Below are 17,808 nucleotides of genomic sequence, written 5' to 3'. Positions count from 1 at the left end.
ACAGGATTCACTGAATTATTTTGATTATGACCAACCACTTTTGTTTACCTTTGTATGTAAATAGTTCCTTAGCTTAGCTTCATTTTAATCTTCATTTTGCTTAGTAGTTTAGTTAAATTTCAATAGCCTAGTAGAGAGGATTTATTGATCGAAATATAGTGTAAATTCAGATACAGCATTATATAGTGATGTTAATTTTATTTCTGCTATTAAATTCTTGAACTTGAAAAGAAGTTGTAACTCCTTTATTCTGTGTGTGCAGAGTTTGATGATAAGATTGCTAGTGCTCAAATTCATCCCTTTCAACCATTGTCTTAAAAGTAGCTTAAGAGCTGATTATCACCAAACAATACTTAACAGAGAGTTATTTATGAAACATTAAATAACTTTAAACTGTGTATAATTGCACAAAAGCTTACAGACGGAGGAAATGACAGACGTTGAGGTTCATCACACTGCTAAGCAGAATCATCACTGGAACTAGGGAAGCTAGTATTTTTATGAATGTCTGATGAGATGACGTGGTCTGTTCATGCGCTCTTTGTTATCAGAGAACCGTGCCACTAAAAAAACGGGCCGAGCCCACATATCGAATTGGCCTAGATTTAGCGCGGCTCGGTTGTGTCTGGCACAGTGCAGTTCAGTTTGCGTTCCATTTACACTCGAAAGTGTAAATGACGTCCTGGCTGGGTTACCGAGCTCGGACTGTTCACGGCACGGTTAGAAAAGGGTAGTGTAAATGGGGCTAACATCAAGACCTCATATAAGCCCCAGAAGCTGAGTTTTTCAGTAAGTTATGACAACAGAAAATTCAACTTCTCTACATTTAACGTTCATACAATTACAAATTACAAATACATTCTGTACAATTCAACATAAAAATCTTCAGGGTTACAATAAGTAACAAAAAGTGCAACATGGTTACTGTTTGAGTTCATGCAGGAATTTAGCAAATGTGGGTGGTGTTCACATCCCCGAGATGAAACTAAACTCAAAATGACATGTTTGCAACAACTCAACCTGGACATCATTAAAACACACATTACATCCACAGTGACACTTGGTATTAGCATCATGATCTGTGGTTTTCTTTATAGAAATAGTTTTTTGTGAGTGGGTTGAACTATAAACAGCGCTAAAAAACAGTCAGCTTTGATAGTAAAAAAGTAAAACTTCTATGAAGAGTAGATCATTTCATATTATACTGTCACATGAGCTCAATCATTTATCCAAATGAATAACATAGGAATGACAAAAGAATTTAACTCCTAAAACCGGCTCTAACAATCTAACAGAAGTTGGAACTTGTGATTTAATGATTAAAATGAAGTGTATGTTGTTTAGCTAATTTACAACAGTCATTGATTTTAATATGTATCTGAAGAGTGAGGCATCTTATCACCATGAATTCTCATGTGAACACTTGGATTGCTTTGCTTGAAGAAACATTTTCTACACATCAGACACAGGAAAGGCTTCTCACCTGTAGGTTAGCATGTGATCAGCCAGATGACAACTGTTTCTGAAAGACTTAGCACACGCTTTAGAAGCATACAGCTTCTCACCTGTGAGTTCTCATATGTTTAATCATATTAGTAGAGGCAGTAAAAGATTTATCACACACTTGACAGTGATAAGGCTTCTCACCTGTGTGAGTTCTCATATGTATAAGCCTACTATGAGAGGAAGCAAAAGATTTATCACACACTTTACAATGATAAGGCTTCTCGCCCGTATGAGTTCTTACGTGTATAATCAGGTTACCTTTAGTTGAAAAACCTTTTGCACAAGTTGGACAGGAGAAAGGCTTCTCACCTGTGTGCGTTCTCATGTGAACAGCTAAATAACTACCATTGCTGAAATATTTATCACACACGTTACAATGATAAGGCTTCTCACCTGTATGAGTTCTTATGTGCATAATCAGGTGATCTTTTCGGGAAAACTCTTTTGCACAAGTTGGACAGGAGAAAGGCTTCTTCACTGTGTGCGTTCTCATGTGACCAGCTAAATAACTACCCAAGCTAAAAGATTTATCACACATTTCACATGCATACGGCTTATCTTCCATATGAGTTCTTATGTGCCTACTCAGGTAACCTTTAGTGGAAAACCCTTTTGCACAAGTTGAACAGTAAAAAGGCTTCTCCCCTGTGTGCGTTCTCATGTGAGAAGCCAGACGACTACCAACGCTGAAAGATTTATCACACATTTCACAAGCGTATGGCTTCTCACCAGTATGAGTTCTTATGTGAACACTCAGGTGACCTTTATGATAAAACCCTTTTGCGCAAGTTGGACAGGAGAAAGGTTTCTCCCCTGTGTGGGCTCTCATGTGGATACTCAAATTACTTGGACTATGAAAACCTTTTCCACAAAGCACACACAGTAAAGATTTCTCTCTATTTTTCCTAATTTGATTAGTCAAACATCTACACTTAGTGAAACATTTACCACATGCTTCACAAGGTTTATTGGTCTTATGTCTTTTTAGTTTTGAACCCTCACTGTGATCTTTGTTTTTTTCTCGTCTCTTTTTACGCTTTAGCTCTTCATCTGTGTTTGATCCTGACTCTTCTTGATTATTATCCTGCTGATGCTGCTTCTCACCTTCAGAGGAGTCTGCATTGAGAAGTTGGTTCATTTTCTCTTCTGGTTCATTTGTGTCATGTTTTAAATCCAGAGGAGTCACCTTAAAGGTGCCAGCCTCCTGCTTCACTACAAGCTGCTCCTCATCCTCATTACTCCAGAGATCCCCATGTTCCTCTTTAATCTCTACAGGTTCTGGTTCCTCCTTTGTCACGTTCATCTGTTGCTGTTCAGGTTCAACTTGAAATAGTTTGTCACAAGCAGAAAACCCTACAAAGGTTTCTGTCTCCTGCTTAACAAGTTCCTTTTCATCTGGAAAGATACACAGTCCAAGCTGTTCTTCTTTAATTCCTTGAGGTTCTGGTTCTTCCTCTTTCATGTCTTTGGTGTTTGGTTCCTTCAGGTTAATAATGAAGTTCCTCTCTTGGCCACTGGCAGATTGATCAGCAAGAACCTTCCAAGAGAACAAGAGGCTGTGAAATGTCTGAGGAGAGAAAACCAGAAGATATTAATTAGATTTACAAAGTAAAATTCCTTGGCCTAGCCAGGTGTGTGATTACTTTGTCTCTGCTCTGGTTCTCAATAAGTGCTGGAACTTGATATTAATGTTTCCTTTTATTCAATATATAAATGGGGAATCAGTTATTGTTATTTCCCACTACCCCCCATTGATTATCAGGGCTGGTACCACCCCAGCTCTACAAGATAGACCTCAACTCTAAATAGCTCAAAAAAACACTTATGGCTCTTGAATTGTAGTTTTGATCTCTGCATTAGACATTAAAATCTACACAATCCTGCATATCTTTCACTTCAAAAATGTTGTTCTACATTAAACAGAAACATTTGTTATCTCTGATTTTTGTCCTTGACATTCAGGCTTAACGCTATAGTTGGTAATTTTGTTCAGAAACACTGTTTGTTATACTGGGTAAATTATGTATTCAGAAAAAGGAGGTTAAAAATTAGATCTTTGTTAAAGCTGCAGCACTGTAAAAACTCCAACCAATCCTGTTATTTGAAGAAGGGCAGGATTTCTCAGAGTTTTGTTCCTGCCCCCCCCCCCCCCCCCCCCCCCCCCTCAAGTTCTGGAAGAATCACCTTATTCATTGGTTGTCCCACATGCCTTCATTCTGACTTGTTCACGTAACGCCAGTGTGCTCGTTCCTTGTTAGTTTCCGTTTGCTGGCTGTGCACTTCTAGTGTTTATGTATCTGGTTAGCTTAGCAGTTAGCTTCAGTGTTAGCCGTTCATTGTAGCTCCGCTGCTCACACTGCATACTTTGTACATGGCTGAGAGTCGCAAGAAGCAAACAGCGTCCAGTTTATGACAAGAAGAGGAAGGCCTCAGCAGAAAGCAACAAGACAAGAGTGGATTTGGGAGATTTTTCTTCATGTGATCCCCTGAGGAGCAGAACAGCAGATAAATTGTCTTGCACATGTGTAGTTATTCAGAAATAGACTTGGGGAAACTTCTGGAAAAATAGCAGACTCGCTCCTTTAAGCAAATAGTGGGTGCAGAAAATGCTTCCCATCTAGGGTGACCAGATTTCAAATAAGCAAATGTGGAACAACAGAATGCTGGTGAGGGACAATGCGAGACACGTAACCATAGCTATAATGACGACATACGTTTTAATTTAACACAAATCACACATTACAACAATCAAGCTCTGCTTTGCCTTTTGTTGCACAGAAATTAATTATCACAACTCACAAGTTTATAAAAAGCATTATAAAATTTTTGCAAAGATAAAAAAAAACTTAAACCAGCTCTGTGACCGGCGAACTGTGGCTCCACCGATCCAGATTTTTTACTTTCGATCCGATTCAGATACCAGAATTTTGGTATCTGCAGATACCGATACTTTTCTGATACCAGAGCTCTCTTTGCTTTAATGTTATTCTCACAATTTTGTGTATATGTTTAACAGGCTGTAATAAACTCCTTTCTACCGTCAAGTATGATATGTATGAAAATAAGCATGTATCCCAAAATACAACTTGGGATAAATTTAAACTCACAAAAGAAGTCAGAAAAACAATGTTCACAGGAAAAATCATATCCTGAAACCAAACGCAACTGTGAGAGAGATCACAGCTGCTGTAGCTCCACCACTCTGTAGCTACACAGCAGCAAACAGGCATAAATCAGAGGCAACCAGACTTTTTTCGCTCAGCACAAGTGCAGCGAACGACCAGCACACAGACCAGCTCACGTTAACAATGAGCTTTAATTACAAAATTTGCACCAAAAAACCTGCGTTGCAACTCCTTAATGAAACAACGTGTTTATGAGACAGTGAGGATTATTTCTTGTAAAGTAAGATGCTGTATGCGTAGTGATTGCTTTCATGTGCATGCATTATTTTCCAAAGCATTTGTGCAATAACGCAGCGGTGGCAGGAGGCCAGCTGGAAATCAGACGTCATTTTTTAGACAGTGGGAAAGGAGTTTTATTCCGACTTTAAGCCGCTCGACCACCATTAAAAAAACAACAACATTGACACTCGAGTTTAAGTGGCGGAGTGAAAGAGAAGGTAAACAAAAAAACGCAGCGCCCAGATGAACTTCAGCTTTATTTTTAGCCATAATGAGTGAGCCGGTTAACATAAACATTAATATACCATCAATGTATGAAACCCCGATAGAGATAACATTTGTTATAACCATAAAAACACATTCAAATCACATCTGCAATTATATGGTACCGAATGCTAGCAATGAGCTCTTTGTGTTGAAACCAGCATGTAAACACATTGAGGGATTGCAGCAAAGCCATGTACAATGCAGATGACTCTTCCTGTGGCTCTACACTTCCCCAGAAGTGAATGCTGCTTGTCGGGACTTTGATGCAATCAACTGGTTTCCTTATATAGGACATTTTTGACCAATCTGTATAATCTGACCCAATCTGTATAATATGATTGAACTTGACTTTGTAAAGTGCCTTGAGATGACATGTTTCATGATTTGGCGCTATATAAATAAAATTGAATTGAACTGAATTGAATTACACAAACATTTCCCAATAACCATGTAACTTTTCCCTTTGGTCTCTCTGCCCAACCTGTCAGTGCCTCGTCTGAGTTCGGTCCACTTTGGCCATCCAAGGAAGGGAGCAGCGGAAAAGCAGAGGAAATCGTTGGTCTTTTCAGCAGTGGGCTAGCCTGCGGCTCTGAAGCCTAGCAGCAGCAGACATGTGGTCATGAGCTAGCCGAAACATGGTCAGGATCGGAGGCCTGGGGCTCTGCAGCGTTCTCTGACCCGGCTGCGGTCACGAATTCAGCAGATCTTTCCTCAGCATGGGAAAGTGGGTCCTTTGCCAACTTTCCAGCTCCGTTTGGAGTCCGCTTCCCTGTAAAGGCTGAGAAGAAATAAACAAAGCTGCTTTGGCACGAAGGTATTATCTCCTCTGGCGTTTTACGCTGAAGTTAAGACAGCAGACTTAAACTATGATTTGCCCGGTCATGTCCCCCAGGTGAAGAGAGATTTCTCCCCTGTGCTGGCTTGTGTCTTTCTGGCCTCGTGAGGCCCGATGAAAGAAGTGAAGAAGAGCTGCTTTGTCCTGTGGGAGCAAGGTTATATAGCATGGAGCCCTGCTGAGAGGGGAGGACTTTTGTGCCTGTGAGGGTGTTATAAGAATTATTATTCTGAAGTCACTATGGCCTCACACCACTCGGACAGAGGAGGCCTGGAGACCTGATGTCTGTGTATAAGATCCACTGTTTGCTGATTGCAAGGCCAAATGCTGCAGCTGCGTAGAATGATTATTGTCTATGATAGACTGTCTTTGTTATGTCTCTAGCCAAGGCCACGGTGCAGTATTAGGGGAAGCCGGAAAGTGAGACAGACAGAGACAGGGCAGACGCAGACCGCAGCGGAACCGAGGGGTGCGATTACTTTCCAACTATGTGAATCTCTGCTCTGTTTCTCAATAAAAGTGCTGGAACGTCATACCACCGTCTCGTCATTTAGTAAAAATGGGAACTCAGTTACTATTGTTTAGAATTCCATCCAAAACTCCCATAACAATTTGGCGTCACGAACAGGATCTCCGACCGACGAGCGAGGGAGTCCGAGGACAGGAGCTGTTTTGGCCAACCCGGAGAGGTTATCCGGCCTCTGGTACCCCAAATGGATTTTCAAGGGATGTGGAGGAGCTCCTGGTCTCGGAGAGTCTCTGGGCGTCGGCGCGAAGATCTGAACCTTTCTTTCATGAGACGGTAAGGGGATTATTTTCCAGCTCTTTTAAAAAACAAACGCAATTGGTCAAAAATGCTTGCAAGCTTTTGAAATTTAAACCCCATTTTAAAGTATACCTCAAGAAATTTTAAAATTTAAAACTGTAAACCTAAAAGATAGTAAAAGTAAAAGCCGGTAGAGATAATGAATTATATTTAATCCTTAAGGCAAATAAAACAGGGTTCGCAATACCGAACGGTGACTAAGGTTTGAACATTAAACTAAAATTCAAAATTTTATTAAAATTACGTTTTCAGCTGAAATACGGACTCTCATGCTGGGAGGAGGATGGGCAGAGTGATTTTCACCTGGAGAACGGGTGACCAGCTGAGCAGTTTGCAGCTGGTCCATTAAAGTCCTCTTGTCTTGGTTTTATGCAAGAGGCTGTCCACTTCTGTTGTGGATGAAAGCGGCAGGGATGCTTAAGTCCTTGACTGTTGCGAAGACGTTCGCAGCTTTGATAAGTGGGGACCCCGACCATTATACCATTATAGTTTAGAGTTTTATTTTGTCAGAGACAAAGTTTGATTTATTTTTTATCCTTTTGTTTCTTTTATGTTTGTCATGTTAGAGGGAACACTGTAGTTAAAATGTTTGTGACTGTTTTGCTGTAATTTCTTTTCAACCTATGGAGCGTTTTCTTTGGCAAAAATGCTGGCAGAATTCATTCTGTTTGCAGGCGTTAGGACTGGATGATGGACTCTTGATGAGAAGGAGAATGTTGGGCTGCTGATATCAGACATTGGACTGAAAATGGACAATGAAGGACTATGGCTGAGGCATCGGACAACCTTCGACAAAAACACATAGATGAGTTCTGCAGACACGACTTCATGCATTTCACTTCAGATTTTGTTGTACACAATTAAAACAAAACACACATTACGAAACACATTAAGATTATGTAAAGGTGAACACTTTTAAAGAAGCACCTTGATGGAATCATGGAGCAACTTAATAAATTAAGTGGGTATTATATCAACAGTTTAATAAATTAATTAATTTGTTTTCACTATATACGTAGAGCAATCTGAACTTTTAAATAGCATTTCATTTAATGAACATCTTAGAGCAAGCTGATTTCTGCCAATCCGGCAGGCATCAATAAAACGCAAAGAAAAGGTTACTGGCTAAAATGGATAAGGTTGCAATAAAATTAGCATAATGACACATCCTACTAACTAACATGGGTAAATTTAGGATTAAAGCATCAGGGTAAAATGGGTACAATATTTATGGAGATTTAATATCTTTCAACTATCGTCTTACATACAGAAAATAAGTAAGATTAATTTAATTAGATTAAATTATGGGGACATTTTGGATCTGGTCAGGATGGTTGGGGGGCTGTGATGATGAAAGGGTAACAGCTTGATGATGTATCAATGAATGAAGGTTTTCTCTGAGGAACATTAAAGCAGCAAAGGCATCCCACATTGGAACTCCTGTTGTGTAAAGAACATCTTGAACGGGACATAAGGTGAGATCCTTACAATGAGAGACGTTCCACACAGGGGGGTGTGGAGACCCCTGGGGCATGGCACCCAGGACGAGCTGCTGTGGACTTGACACAGCTGGTGGAACCAGAGAGACGACGAGGTGGTCCCACAGGTTACCTGACACCTAACACTGACTGTAAAGGGTTCTGGGTTTTCAGGGTTGCTGAAAACAGAAAGCTTCAGAGAACCTTAACCCTTCCTGACCAGGCACTCAGAATACATAGATCATAGATCAGATTGCAGAGGCCTAGACAAATAGGAACGCAGAGACGCGTTCATCCAAGAACGTCTTAATCAAAGTCCTCAATCCTCAGTTTAAGAAAATAAATAATCACAATGTACACAATGTCAGGTTTACTTTATTTTAGGATTAATTTGGGAAATAATTCGGATTTGCTTAAGTAGCTTTGGTTGATCAACAATGTTAGAACATTTTCAAAAGCTTCTGTTCTCTCCTGCTCACTGCTTTGTTTTGTAGAACCTTGGCGTCCTTGAACAGTAACAGCATGGTGTAAATATGTTGTCTTTTCTGTCCAGAACAGCACCTCACTTTCTTCTTTAAAAAAAAAAAAAAAAAAGAGAGAGAAAGAGGGAAAAGGCTTTCACATGGAAAGGCTTTCTTTTTCTCAGTTGGGTTTTCAAAATAAAACGGGAAATGTCATGAAACAAATATGTTGATGAACTTATGTTGCAGAGAAGTTCAACTGTCAGACAACAACAGTTAAGACACACATTGAAAGCATTCGGTTAAGAATAACTATGAATTTACTGCAGATACATTTGAACCTAAAGATTACTCTTTTTTAACTAATAATTAAATTGCAGAATTCTGAGAGCTAAATAATTGTGGACAGAAATATCTTGAAAGTGAAAGTACTTGGAGGATGTTTTAATAAATGACACATGAATGTTTTTTTTTGATAAGAACACTAATTACACCTTGTTTCTGTTCTCCAGTGGAAACAAGGACTCGTGTCTGCAGACCATCTTCACAAAGTGTTTTATTAGAGAGAAATGCAAAATAAAATGCTCAGTGCCCATCCAGAACTGAATGCTTATTACCATCCAGCTCAATCGTCCAGCCTATGAGGAGGAACCAAGAAGAGGACTGGGGATGAAGAAGCCAGAGAACTCTGATTCCTTATTCTTCAATTGGAGGAGTTGCCTGAAGAGACCCTAAGCGCGATTAGATTATTTTCTGCCTTGTGCCTGAAAGGCCTGAAGGTTTCCTTAACTTTGCGTTCTTGACGTTTAGAACTCTTCTCATATTCTGTTGCTGTTTGTTTAACTGCTCTGTTCCACTGACTCACATGTTTGATTTTTTTTTGTTATGAGATCTACACTTTAATATTACATCATGTTGATCAATATGGTTTTATGGTAAAAAATGGAAACTGTTTGCTTCAGACACACAAGGATCTATGGTTTATGCACCTTTTGATTTGATATAGGAAGAACCAGGATCGGATTGGCTCTAAAGATCCTTTAATATTAGCTGGTAATGATAACACTTAGATTCAATACAGGGTTTTCAGGCTCAGATTGGCCGAGAGCAGATCTCCCTGGGAGGGGGGCTTGCCAGTTTTTACTACCCCCTGGGGGTAGCTTTTTCTGTGGTTCCCCTGCCCGCACTGAACCCCTCCTGCCTTTGCTCCTGGTGTTGTAAGTTTGGAGTGGTGGATTATTGTCCATCGTAGGGGTGAGTGGAGAAAGGAGTAGGAGGGTATTCAGGGTGGGTCAGAGTAGACGGATTCGACCTTGGTTACTGAACAGGTTTAGCTTACCATAGTCTAATGTAATTTCAAAATAATGTGCGCATAGGTACCTAAAACAGGCCTTACCTAATTAGATGAATCCTAAATTGTAGATAAAAGCTAAACCTTTGATCTTGTGTGTTAAACCTCTTTGAAGCATTCATGTTGATCTGTACTAAAAGTTCCAGCACTACCCGGTTCCAACACAGGAACCCTTTGGGTCCCACTTTACGAGCTTACAGAAAGGGTTCCTCTGTGCTTTGTTCACATTTTCAAGTGATGGGTCATCTTGTTTTGTCTTGATGCTGACGACGCCATCATCAAAAAAAAAAAAAAGAAAAAGAGAGGAATGTTTTATTATATAATTATTATTCTGAAGTCACTATGGCCTCACACCACTCGGACAGAGGAGGCCTGGAGACCTGATGTCTGTGTATAAGATCCACTGTTTGCTGATTGAAAGGCCAAATGCTGCAGCTGCGTAGAATGATTATTGTCTATGATAGACTGTCTTTGTTATGTCTCTAGCCAAGGCCACGGTGCAGTATTAGGGGAAGCCGGAAAGTGAGACAGAGACAGACAGGGCAGACGCAGACCGCAGCGGAACCGAGGGGTGCGATTACTTTCCAACTATGTGAATCTCTGCTCTGTTTCTCAATAAAAGTGCTGGAACATCATACCACCGTTTTGTCATTTAGTAAAGATGGGGAACTCAGTTACTATTGTTTAGAATTCCACCCAAAACTCCCATAACAGAGGGTCCCAAATTCCTGTTGCTTCCAATCAAATATGAATTTTGTTCCTTCCCCCATGTCACATATTGTTCAAAATTCACTCTGGATTTAGCCATGGCGTGATGGCATACCAATAGTTTTTACAACCCTTGGAGCCATCTTGTGGCTACAGACGATAATGTTTACTCCTGGATTCATACTAGAGGTTTGTATGCCATCAGAGCCATGGACAAAATCCACATCGAGTTAGAAGCTAAATAAATTTCACAGGCACCAAGGGTCCACCCCCTCAGCAGGGTTCTATCAGTGCTATAAAACTTTGCTCCCACAGGACAACCCTCTAATATTCACAAGCCCACTTCTTCTTGGAGCCCTCAAGGAGAGGGAGCTGGGACCAGACCAGCCACCATGCGGACTTCATGGGGCTCAAAATGCTCACAAGCTGCACAGAACAGGCCTCCTGTGAAACTCATCTCCCCCTCGCTTCAATGGAGGGACAAAAGGTGGAGAAATTCTCGTCCTCTGCGGAGCAGAGAACCTAACTGGCCCCGGAGAAACTGCTGACTAGAAACAGAGCTAATTTTGCAGCCGCTGAAATAAAGAATGCCAAAACAAGCCTTGTTTAATCTTCTCAGCGTGGATCGGCCTCCTTTACCCACTTCCCAAACTGGGAGCAAAAAGGAGCTGAAATCAACCATGTTTCGGCTAGCTGCAGAGCCGCTGGCCCGCTGCTGAAAGAACCAACGTTTCCTGGACCACTGCTCTTCCTTGGACGCCCAACGTGAACCGAACTCACTCAGAGAAACAAACAGGGCAAGTTAAATAGTTGTTTGGAAGGTTTGTGTGATGCAGTTACATTGTGTTTTTAAGCACATGGACCTACCGAGTCACTCCCGTTAGCATTGTGATACTATGCCATTTCCGATGTAATTCGAGCGTGATTTAATGGTTATAACAAACGTTATCTCCACAAGATACACTGATTTATTTTCATGTTATCCGGTCCACTCACTGCGACCAAAATAAATCCGAAGCTGTTTAAATTCCATCGTCATCGTTCGATAGCGCTATGAGCGTTATTACTGCATTAATATGGAATATTAATGTCAATTTAAAGGAGTTTTGTTTAACTTTATGATTAGCCGATTTTAGTGACCGATTGCTACAGCGACCCCTAGCCTCCCGGAGGTATAATCTCATTAATAAAATCAAGCGTCCCTAAAGTTAATGATTTTACTGAGAAAATCTTTCTTTAAAATGTTATTTAGTCAGATGATGTTTGCTTATCTCAGGATTTGCATTGTGAATGGGTTAAACACATACCAAATGTTCTAAACTAAGCTAATTTAACTCCATTCCATGTTCTTTAAGTTGAACTTTGGTTCTTTAACTCAGATCTGCAGTGAACCAGGATTCACTGAATTATTCTGATGATAACCATTTTTATTTTATCTTTTGTTTCTTTTGCATGTACATAGTTCCTTAGCTTAGCTTCTTTTTATCTTAATTTTGCTTAGTCGTTTTAGTAAAGTTTACTAGCCTTGTAGAGAGGATTTGTTGATTGAAATATAGTGTTAATTCAGATAAACAGCATTATATAGCGATGCTCTCTGGATGTTCATTTTATTTCTGTTAATAACTTTTTGAACTTAAAGAGAAGTTGTCCCTCTATTTGTGTGCACACTTTGCTGTTAAAAGATCGCCAGTGCTCAAATCATCCCTTTCAACCATTGTCCTGACATCAGCTCTCTGGCTGATATTTACTGGACAATACCTAACATACAGAGTTATTTATTAAACAATAAATTGCTTTAAACAGTGTATAATTTCACAACAAGGTGGAACGATACAAGATTTTTAAGATCGATACCAATACAGATTATTTTGACATCAGGCAAACCAATACCCGATACGTGGGGCTTTTTCTTCATCCATTTACATGAGAAAAATGACACAATGATAACAAATGTTACACAAATGTCAATTTAGACCAAAAAAAAAACATTAATTAAAAGGAGCATGGCTCCAGAGGTTTTGCAAAGGTCCCCCCCCCCCTCTGCCCAGATGTTGAAATCACAACAGTGTTGTGGAAAAGCATCTGCTGCTGTGACTGCATAGCACTTTTGTTTAGAGGCATCATGTTTTCTGAGATAAAACAGCTCTAAATATTAAAGTTATGGCTTTGTTCTCTCGCTAATGCATCAATGACGACAGAGACTCAGCAAAGTAGCCAGGTGAGTGAGACCGCACCGTGTCACAGAGAACACGACTCTGATCACTCTCCCATGAACTGACCAATGAAGCCTGTAGAGCAGGCATGTCCAAAGTGCGGCCCGGGGGCCGTTTGTGGCCCCTGTACTGATTTTGGGTGGCCCCCCATCTGCATTTCTAGAAAGATTTGGTCCACCAGAACATATGGATGCAGATTGAAATTTATAATTTTTAATCAGGGCAACATTATTACAGGAAAGTTAAAATCCTACAGTTGAAAATGTTAAGTACAACACAAAGCATTCATCATTTAATAAACAAACTTTTGACATTGTCTTTAATTTCATAGTAGCATCTATCCAATGATATATAATTATTCTGCAACTGATGCACCTTTTCCTACTTTTTCACCTTCTTCTGACTATTGATTGACTATTGAGCCGATGTGACAAGTGGATTTCTTCAACGTGAGATCCATAAAGCCTATAATTAGCCAATTTTGATAATTGAATAGTACCACAGGGTTCAGTCCTTGGACCAATTCTCTTTACTATATATATGCTTCCAATTGGCAAAATTATCAGACAGCATGGGATTAATTTCCACTGGTATACTGATGACACTCAGTATAACAATTCATCAGGATTATCCATAAATCCTGATGAATCCAATCAATTACATCTAAAGCTGGATGCTCAATTTCCTGCACTTAAATTCTGACAAGACAGAAGTTGTAATCTTTGGACCGTATCCTCAAAAAATAAACTTCTTAATTAATCACTTAATCTGGATGGCATTAACTTGGTCTCTAGTAATAAAGTAAAAATCTTGGTGTTATTTTTGACCAAGACGTGTCCTTTTAAATCTCATATTAAACAGGTTTCCAGAGTTTCCTTTTTTCACCTCTGGAATATTGCCAAAATTAGAAATATTCTGTTGATGCTGAAAAAGTAGTTCATGCATTTGTTACTTCAAGGCTGGTGTGAGGGATTTACCCCCTCACTAACAAATAATGAAAACAGGCATTTGTTGTTTTTTAAAGTAATTGAGTATTTGGGGGAAGGTTTAAGTTTATTTGTATTTGTAACTTTATGAACTTTGTTGTTCTCACCATTTTCTTTTCTTTGAGGTCACCTGGGGTCCGTTCTTCGTACGTTGCTTAAAACATCCGAGATCAAATGACACATCCAAGATGATTTCATCCGGCTAATCATGATCCGGCTAATTGGGTTCTTCCAACACACCTGTTGTTTATGATTAGTATGGCTGGATTGAGTTATCTGAGACAACTGCGCGTTCATGCTTTTGTTTAAAAGGGGAAATGTATCGATAGTAGAAACATTGATCAACAGCGCTGCTATTGGCTGTTCAGCATGGCCAAAGAACGCCCACAGTTTTTCTCCCAAGCAGAACAAGAGCTTTTAATGGAAGGTTATGCCGAATTTGAGTCATTAATTAAAACGACAGGTAACACCTCAAAGTCTGCCAAAGCCAGGAGAGAGGGCTGGCAAAAAGTAGCAGACAAATTAATGCGTAAATACTGTCCATGGTAGATGTTTCTATCACTTTCTACAGTATTAATTTTTGCATTTTAATAATTTGATATTTACTTTGTTCTTTTATATCAGATCCTCCACGGGACCCACTAGAACATGGGGACAAATAAAAGTGAAGTACAAGAATATTCTACAAAATGGTAGCCTTTAATTATTATACTTTATTAAAAAAAAAAGAAGGCTGCACAGTGGCGCAGTGGGTAGCGCTGTTGCCTTGCAGCAAGAAGGTCCTGGGTTCGAGTACACCCCTGGGTCTTTCTGCATGGAGTTTGCATGTTCTCCTTGTGCATGCGTGGGTTCTCTCCTGGTACTCCAGCTTCCTCCCACAGACCAAAAACATGACTGTTAGGTTAATTGGCTTCTCCAAATTGTCCTTAGGTGTGAGTGTGTGCGTGAATGGTTGTTTGTCCTGTTTGTCTCTGTGTTGCCCTGCGATAGACTGGCGACCTGTCCAGGGTGTACCCTGCCTCTCGCCCGGTGAACGCTGGAGATAGGCACCAGCACCCCCCGCGACCCCATGAGGGATAAAGCGGTTTGGAAAATGGATGGATGGATGGATATTTTAAAAAGGCACTTGTTATGTGAAGAGATCCAAATTTCGGTGTCATTACTTAGACACGGGAAGTAAAGGACGCATGCAAAATGGGAGTTTTAACAAAAAAAAGTTTTTATCAATAAAAAATGAAAAATTTCCTTTTCCCAAGTCATACACAGTTTACATGGTAAAACTGTATTGCTCCGTGGCTAGATAATCCATCCATATTTTTTTCTAATACAATATACGGCTCGACAGGAAGCAAGCCTTTCAAAGTAAACTAAACTTCACAATAAAATGGCCCGAACAAATCTTCTTACTATAGGATAAAAATACAAGGCAAACCATCATACAAATAACAAATATTTTAGATTAATGGCTCCAACACCACTTTTTCCTCTTTAAAACTCTAACTGACTTAGCGACGTACGAAGAACGGACCCCTGGTCAGGTGTTGCCATGGAAGCGCGCCCATGAGCAGTACTAATAAGGACCTGGTGTTGTCAATCAGCCTCATGAGGGAAAATCCATTTTGATTGAGATGGAGGGGAGATGTTTTTGTCTAGGATTTGGAGTATTGTTTTGATTTGTTGAAGTTGAATGTAAATTGTTTTTTTGTTTTTCCTCTAGAGGTTTTAATTAAGTTTGTTCCCTAAATATAAATTGTAAATGTTGTAAAGGTTTTCACCCCTGCTACTTTTTATTGGTACAGGCTGGTGCTTTAAGAGCTGGGTTGTTCCAATATTGGAGAGGCTGTTTTTTTTGTTTGTCCTGCACTGTTGGAGAAAGTGGAATCCCTGCTCCTCTGTTGTTTAATGTAAGGTCTGCTTTTTCACATTTTTTTGCAACTATCTATAAAAAGGAAACGGAGCTCTGCAATTTTTGGACTCAGTCTGATTTTTTTTCCCTTTTTGTGTGTTTTCTGCACTATACCGGTCATTTTGAAGTCCCTAAGGTTTTTGCTTCGGCATGCAAATCCTTACAGCTGGACTATTGTAATTCTTTACTATTAGGAAGTCCACAAAATGCAGTTCAAAGTCTTCATCTGATCCAAAATGCTGCAGCAAGAGTTCTGATGAAAATCAACAGGAGGGATCATCTTTCTCTAATTTTAGCTTCCCTTCATTGGCTTCCTGTTAAATCAAGAATAGAATTTAAAATTCTTCTTCTAACGTATAAAGCCCTTAATAATCAAGCTCCATCATATATCAGAGCTCTGATTACCCCGTATGTTCCTAACAGAGCACTTCGCTCTCAGACTGCAGGTCTGCTGGTGGTTCCTAGAGTCTCTAAAAGTAGAATGGGAGGCAGATCCTTTAGCTATCAGGCTCCTCTCCTGTGGAACCAACTCCCAGTTTTGGGTCGTGAGGCAGACACCCCGTCTACTTTTAAGACTAATCTTAAAACTTTCCTTTTTGACAAAGCTTCTAGTCAGAGTGGCTCATGTTACCCTGAGCTACCTCTATAGTTATGCTGCTATAGGCTTAGGCTACTGGAGGACATCAGGGTCTATTTCTATCACTCTGCTGAGTTCTACTGTTCTCCAGTTTTGCCTTGCTTGTTGTCATTTCAGCTTTTAACTTTCAGCTGCTTTTCTCCACTGCTCATCAGCAAAGTGCTTTAATTTGTTTGGGACAGTTTGCTTTTAGAGTTTTTCTTGTATTATGATTATTACTGTAACTATTTTTTTTTAGTTTTTAGTTATTTGAGTGAATGGATGAGTAATAAATTAGAGGACCACTGTACATAGTTGGATTTCAAATTGAAACGTAAATGTGTTTTGTCACAAAAATAGTAGGTTTATAAGTAGACTAACAACCATGGACCGCGGAACGGGTAGGGCCAGTAGGGCCGCGGCCCTACCTACTTTTGATGATCAAACATGTAAAATAATATATATAAATAAAGTTAAAATATTCAATAGCTATTTTTTTTCAAATGCACAGTAGTCTATGGCAGCAGCATCATTCTCCAATGAGAAAGCGATAAATCATTCCATCTAAAAATGTATTGGCTGATTGTGTCATGTGATGTAAACAAAAGTTTTCCCACCTCTGCGCTGCTTATGACCGCTACTTCGTTAGCTTAGTTAGCTTAGTTAGCTTAGTTAGCTTTAAGGCTGTGTCCACTGCAAGTGCTGAGAGGTGTTTCTCGTCCCTCCGTCGTATCAAGACCTATCTGAGATCAACAATGACCCAGAAAAAACTAAATAGCTTGATATGCGCCCACACACACAGGGATCTTTTGACCACAGTGGATGCTTGGAGGATAGGACTTCATCCAGCATAATGGCGGACGGAGACACCTTTTCGGGAATATTTAGAGCAGTGGTGAGTTTGACTTTTCTTTTTAAAGTATTTTTATTCTGTAAATATTGTGTTAGCTGTAATATAATGATTGTAAGTGGAAATAAATCCGGGGCGTGTTTGCTGGAACGTCAGAAAAAAAGTTAAATAAAAATTCGGTGCCGATTTTAATTATAACATGGCAGACACATTTATCATGCTCAGGGACCACAGCCTATGAGAAAGCAATAAATTCTGGCGTCTAAAAATGGATTGGCTTGTCTTGTGTCATGTGACGCAAATCAGTTGCGTGATCAAGGGGATGCTGGTGTTTTATGTGTATGCGGGCGCGTGCGTATGTGATGGGTAGTGGTATTGAGTATTGCCTGATGGGCCCGACC

General features: G+C 39.9%; 1 protein-coding gene across 1 annotated transcript in view; it reads right to left on the bottom strand.

Annotated features, from left to right (window-relative positions):
• Positions 1–1,230: 1,230 nt before the first annotated feature.
• LOC105924521 (gastrula zinc finger protein XlCGF57.1) overlaps positions 1,231–17,808 on the bottom strand; it is a 123,862-nt gene continuing 107,284 nt past the window's right edge. Inside the window, exon 3 of the mRNA XM_036131890.1 lies at positions 1,231–3,043. Within this exon, the coding sequence (XP_035987783.1) occupies positions 1,562–2,968 (1,407 nt within the window). The 5' untranslated portion in view covers positions 2,969–3,043 and the 3' untranslated portion in view covers positions 1,231–1,561. The remainder of the gene's footprint in view (positions 3,044–17,808) is intronic.

This window comes from Fundulus heteroclitus, unplaced genomic scaffold, assembly GCF_011125445.2.
Source record: "Fundulus heteroclitus isolate FHET01 unplaced genomic scaffold, MU-UCD_Fhet_4.1 scaffold_46, whole genome shotgun sequence".
NCBI lineage: Eukaryota > Metazoa > Chordata > Actinopteri > Cyprinodontiformes > Fundulidae > Fundulus > Fundulus heteroclitus.
Note: the sequence above shows the minus strand (reverse complement) of the source record. Positions and strands in the feature narration are given on the sequence as shown.